Source organism: Copadichromis virginalis, linkage group LG10 (genome assembly GCF_057382275.1).
Source record: "Copadichromis virginalis isolate Kocher_CV1m ecotype Utaka linkage group LG10, C_Virginalis_male_GT1.1, whole genome shotgun sequence".
Taxonomy (NCBI): Eukaryota; Metazoa; Chordata; class Actinopteri; order Cichliformes; family Cichlidae; genus Copadichromis; species Copadichromis virginalis.
This window is the reverse complement of record NC_140627.1, coordinates 14,940,249-14,946,452: the sequence shown is the minus strand read 5'-3', so window position 1 is coordinate 14,946,452 and position 6,204 is coordinate 14,940,249. Positions and strand designations below refer to the sequence as shown.

The window sequence follows — 6,204 nt, the reverse complement described above, 5'->3', positions numbered from 1 at the left end:
TGATTAAATACACCCACAGCTGCCTCTCAATAAAGGCGAACAAAAGCAATTTGAAATTGCAAAGTGCGTGCAATTGACCTGCTGTCCTCACTGTAATTAAAAGCAGAGGGATTAATGGATTAATTTACACATCCTGTTGAAATGTATTCTCAAGTGGCAGCAAGAAATACAAGTGGACAGTGACTGGCGTTAAAATGCACATGCAGACAAACAAGACCAACCACACAGGGCATTTCATAAGGAACTGTAAATATCAGAGGGCAACGCAAGATTTTGAGAAAAAACTAAACATTTTTCCAGGGTGCTTTTAAATTTTGAATAGGCAAATATTTTCTCACAGCAGTACCAAGGGGGTTCATTTAATACGCTGTTAGCCCTTTCACCTTCAGAAGCTGGTCTGTGGTAGGATTTCTTAGAGATGGCTAGACACTGACTGCTGTACATGGCATGACAGCAGCACCTCCCTGTGGTCAACACTGCGCATGAGCCAAGAAACGTGCAGCTCGCAGATCCAAATGCTCAAATACAGTTAAAAATATATGTTGAGTGTTAGTGATGTTATGGTTTTACATAATAATGTCAAAAAATCAATAAAACAAAGTCAACAAGTATATTATTCGATGATCTGTGGTTTGAAAGAAAGTCAATGGCTTTTATAAATAGTCAGACAAGCAGAAAAGCCATTAAGATAGATAGATAGATAGATAGATAGATAGATAGATAGATAGACACATAAAACTGAGGCCAAGTCTTCTGCCGCCCTCTGGTGTACATATGTGCTTAAGTCTACTAGATAGATTAAATATCTATTTGCAGCATTGTCACAATGGTGACTCACACACACCTAAAGGTGGCTTTCAGAGGGTAGTTGTGGTACCAGCAGTGCAGGTGCAGAAATGAACAAGCATCGAATATCATCCTAGCTGACTCTGCGTAGTACGTGAAGAATTATCTGCAGGCTGGTGCAGTGATTTAACCGTTTAGTGTAAATATGCAGATCAGGGCAAAACTAGAATGCGAAACCTATGTTAATAGAGTCACACGTAACACTGAAAATGAGTACAGGCTGTGCCAGAGTTGTTTCATAACAGGTAATATGCCGTTAATAATTGTAGGGATTACGCATCTTTAAGGTCCTTGATAGATGAACCTCACGGTATGATTCACACCAAGAATTTGAAACTGTCTCGTTACCCACCATAGTGATTCTGAGCAGGAAGCCAAAAAGGAACGAGAACACGTTCTGTCTCATTTTGGTTTTCGGTCTAAATTAAGGCACTTCACGTGAATTTAATTATAATTCAGGAATTACTCGCCTGGGGTAAGTGACGACAAGACAAATTGGACCGTTTTATTGGCGGAGCAGCGCGTGACGTGGAGGCTAGTTCTCGTGTAGTATCGCGATCCGATATGTGAAATAAATCCCCGGCGCAGCTACACAATCGGCCATTTTGTCGGTACAGGCCATCAGCCGCAGAGGGCAGAGGGGCGTATAGTATTTACTAGTTACCTGGAAGACGCATCAAGAACATCGCAATATGAACGATACACTTGTTTCATTCGCCAAGGATTTCTTGGCCGGTGGTATTTCTGCTGCCATCTCCAAAACAGCCGTCGCCCCTATTGAGAGAGTGAAGCTTCTCCTTCAGGTAAAACTCTTTGACTGGCGGAAAGCCGTTAGCCGGCTAGCTTGTGTAATCTTACTCACTGCCATTTAAAAGTATTAATCGAATACTAATTGAGTAGCTTGTACATAAACTAATTGCAGCTTGCTTATTATAATGTTTATCCGGAAACGGTGAAACTATAAAGAGGGACTGCTTCAATAATTTGAGGTCACCACAGGATGGGGAAATGACCTACACGAGCCCGGCTGCTAACGCTAGCTTTATTACACGTTAACCTTAGCCGGCATAGCTAACAAAGGACAAACACGAGAACACTCTGTACGAACAGCCGGCAACTCGTCTGGATTATTTAAAGCGCTGGTATCTCAACTATAGTTACACGGGGATAACATGATTATAGTATTCTCGGTAAAATTTGGCGGCGTATCATTGTGGTGGCCCATGTACCCCCGGATGTTAGGCAGCGTTTAGCACGACTGCTAAGCTAAAGCCCGGGCGGTAGTCAATCACAGCCAGATCAGCAAGTTTTACATCCCTTCTTGTTCAACCCGCACAACGACATTATATTACACCCTTTAGTGACATTTGTGTTATTTGAGGCTTAGTGTCTGTCTGTGTGAGCATGATTAAATTAATAGATGGTTAACCACGTCCGAATTAACTAGTCAGATTACAATTCAACACGGTAGTCATTATCATTAATTACTGATATCTGTTTAAGAATTTCTCTTGTGGTTCCTGCAATTTTTATAGCTTCAAGGTCACAACAAAGGGACCTTGTCGCTGTAAAGTGGTTCCTTAGCTTCCTGATTTTTAACCTCAGTCTGTGTGATTCTCCTTTTCTCTTAATCCAGGTCCAGCATGCCAGTAAGCAGATCACAGCTGATAAGCAGTACAAGGGTATCATGGACTGCGTTGTCCGTATTCCCAAGGAGCAGGGATTCCTTTCCTTCTGGAGAGGTAACCTTGCCAATGTCATCAGATATTTCCCCACCCAGGCCCTCAACTTTGCCTTCAAGGACAAGTACAAGAAGGTCTTCCTTGATGGCGTCGACAAGCGCACGCAGTTCTGGAGGTACTTTGCTGGCAACCTGGCCTCTGGTGGTGCTGCTGGAGCCACCTCCCTCTGTTTCGTGTACCCCCTTGACTTCGCCCGTACCCGTCTGGCAGCTGATGTGGGAAAGGCAGGAGCCGGGAGAGAGTTCTCAGGTCTGGGTGACTGCCTGGTTAAGATCTTCAAGTCTGACGGCTTGAAAGGATTGTACCAGGGCTTCAATGTGTCTGTGCAGGGCATCATTATCTACAGGGCTGCATACTTCGGCATCTATGATACAGCTAAGGGTATGTTTATTTCGCACTGATCATAAAGCGATTCATCTGCATCTATTGGTGTTGTAAATAATTTACCTTTCCTTTTGTGCTTGCAGGAATGCTTCCAGACCCCAAAAACACCCACATTGTGGTGAGCTGGATGATTGCACAGACTGTGACAGCCGTTGCTGGCCTGACCTCATACCCCTTCGATACTGTCCGTAGACGTATGATGATGCAGTCCGGACGTAAAGGAGGTGAGTGTATTTGTAACACGCGTCACCTAGACATGAACCCAGAAGTTACAGTTGATCTGTTCTATATTGAGTTTTATTTCGTAACTAACTCTTTATTTTTATTTTTTTTTCCTTCCTTAGCTGAAATCATGTACACCGGGACCATTGATTGCTGGCGCAAGATCGCACGCGATGAGGGTGGTAAGGCTTTCTTCAAGGGAGCCTGGTCCAACGTGCTCAGAGGCATGGGCGGCGCCTTCGTGCTGGTGTTGTACGATGAGCTGAAGAAGGTCCTCTAAATCTTCATTGTCACATCACTGTCCAATTTGGCTAAATGTAATAACTTTCCATTTCTACGGACTCTGCGTTCTGCCTTATTTATGGGAACAAACTTCTCACCAATAGTGAGAGATGGCTGTACGTTGTGCATCTTTGATTTTAAAACGTTCCACACCCTGTTTACCAATGTCATTCCTGTTTAAAAAGAAATATGATACCTCCTCCTGTCATTCACTAGGTTTGTATGGTCCCAACTTGAATAAATTTATTCTGGGGAACAAACTAAACAATTTATGTCTACTGTCTCCAATACTGTTATAGCATGGGATGAACACTCACTTGGATAATGAAATGCACGAAGTGGATTACACCCAATGGCTATATTTACTCATGCTTATCTCTCCCTGAGCCTTTCTGCATTTGACCGTGGCCACTTCTAGGATTGTAGAGTAGAATACTCGAGTGTCACCTCCTTTGTTGTGCCACTCAGATTGTTAGTAGCACAATCTATAGCTTGTATACTGACCTTACTGAGGTTCTGTTTCTAGGTTATCTTTCACAGCACATGTAAATTGACAGTATTGCAGTTTTAGTTATTCAAACAGCTGGAAAATGTAAATCTTAAGAGAAATATATAAAATAGAATTTATATAGTTCAAGATATCCCTCTCATTGGATATTCAGTGTCTGAATAAATATAGCTCTTAAATTTAGAAGAACAGAATGACTACCACGCATCCAAGACACCAACTGAATTCAAATCTATTCTCACATCCATCACAAGTTGCTTTGGCGATGTAAGAAGTTTGGTTTTGCTTTGTCAACCTAAATAGCAAACATGATTATAAGGTGTGGTGCATGTTAAGTGAGCTGCAAATGACTGGCTAGGTGAACACTTGCTTTATTAGTCATATCTGTAGCCAGGCAGAGTGTTATGGGAGAAATACTTCCTACATACTTTCTACATTTTTCATAAGTAATAAAGCCTATATGACATAGTGTAAATTAACATAGGTGTAATTTGATTATATAGATATATAAATTATGAGAGAGAGAGAGTTTAAGGTAAACTTGGCAGGTATGTAAAAAATGGCATGGCTTTTTTTTCTTTTTTTAAACCTAATGAAAAGTCAGATTAAAGATAAAGCAGCGATTAAGAGGCCCTTACACACAAGTTTCAATATACAATCTGGTTTCGGTCTACTTAACCCGAGATACTGAATGTGGACAGCAGGGGGCGCCAGTTGCATACAGCGTGAAACTAGATCGGCTCTGCTAAACTGCTCCCACTGAGAGTTTCTTAATGAGGAGTGTCTAAAGCTCAAACAGGCTTTAAATCTTATCAGAATATTATGACAACAAAACAAAGGCTCACCCTGACCCAACCGAGATAAACAATCATCACAAACAGCCAGGCAGTGTTTGCTATGTTGAACTTATTACTTCAATACAGCGAAACCTGCTGCCTGTATAACTCGTTTCAGAAGGTTAAAGAGGTGTTGATGCATTCCAGAGTGATGCTGTGTAACTGTAGCCTGTACTGTAACACTGTAACTTAAATGTTGTTGTTCCTCTATTACATTGTAAAAAAGAAAAAAAAAGTAATACACCTTACAATAAAGCACCGAGAGCCTGACAAAGTAAAGGAAGAATATTTGTCCAGTGCATTTAAAATGACAAATGTTAAAGTGTTTATAAAGTTGCTAATAAAGTGGACAGATACAGAACTGTTTGCTCAGTGTCTTACATCAATTTAAATGAAACCCTTTGCATTTTACTTTGCTTTGACGAGAGATTCACCTCTAAATCGTTTGGAAATATGAATTAAAAAACCGGCAAATCACTTTCCTGTTTGTACTGAGAGCGTGGGTGTAGCCATATAAAGAAAGGGAATGATTTGCCAAGGCAGTAGAGCTATGTTTGTCCTACACAAGTTTAATTTGCAGTCATAAACACCAATAACGTATGCATCTGAATAAAATGCATACAGTACACATTATCTTCTTTGCCTTCTCCCTGTCTGCTCTTGCTGGGTAATGTTTTTGCCAAATCACACCTGTCATATTATCCATTCTTTAGACATCTGCTAATCTGTTAATGAGTATTATTGAAGCGCATGGTTGACATTTGTTTTTTCTTTAACTTTGCTTGTGGAAATAAGGAGCACTGTTTACAGCACATAGCTCTAATCTGAATATCAATAAAAGCTCGTATTGATCTTGCTCGGGTTGTTCTCCGTCCACACACACAGTATGTTAATCAGTGTAAAAAGCCCCAGCGCAAACCACGTTTGATATGGCCATATCTGAGAATCATCTGCGGCCTTGCGCAGCCACGTGCTGTACTTTGCAGCAGCTCGGGGGTAAAAACGCACACCTAACAACGGGACACACCTGCTCTTTGGTTCCTGCTGAAATCATCTCTAGCTCTTTCCACATTGGTCGTGCCAGTTTCCTCCCACAGTCTAAACACTTGTGAGTCAAGTGGACTGTACTCTTGAATTGTCTGTAGGTGTGAAGTACGACTGCAACTGTTTATTAATCATTGTTAGATTTGTAACCAACTGACAGCTTGTCCGGGGTGTTCCCTGCCTCCTGCACAGTGCATTCTGGGATACATTCCAGCCTGTTGTTCATTATCTCGTCACTTCCAACTGTGTTTGGAATCAACACGCACCACAACACACCAGGTTAATATTATTTATGAGCTTAATTTTAGCTACGACGGGTAATTTATTCGAATAAATTGAC

At 41.3% G+C, this 6,204-nt stretch overlaps 1 protein-coding gene across 1 annotated transcript; it reads left to right on the top strand.

Moving 5' to 3' along the window:
- Window positions 1–1,428: 1,428 nt before the first annotated feature.
- Window positions 1,429–5,181, top strand: LOC146700061 (ADP/ATP translocase 2). Its single transcript, XM_085470096.1, has 4 exons — window positions 1,429–1,649; window positions 2,483–2,969; window positions 3,056–3,196; window positions 3,317–5,181. The coding sequence occupies exons 1-4, from the start codon at window positions 1,539–1,541 to the stop codon at window positions 3,472–3,474; spliced, it is 897 nt and encodes a 298-aa protein (XP_085326222.1). The 5' UTR covers window positions 1,429–1,538; the 3' UTR covers window positions 3,475–5,181.
- The last annotated feature ends 1,023 nt before the right edge of the window (window positions 5,182–6,204 follow it).

Excerpts from the sequence above, each read along its gene's own strand:
- LOC146700061 (XM_085470096.1), top strand. The coding sequence starts at position 1,539 with ATGAACGATACACTTGTTTCATTCGCCAAGGATTTCTTGGCCGGTGGT. Across the intron at positions 1,650-2,482 it reads GAGTGAAGCTTCTCCTTCAG|GTCCAGCATGCCAGTAAGCA; the intron begins GTAAAACTCTTT and ends CTCTTAATCCAG. Across the intron at positions 3,197-3,316 it reads GCAGTCCGGACGTAAAGGAG|CTGAAATCATGTACACCGGG; the intron begins GTGAGTGTATTT and ends TTCCTTCCTTAG.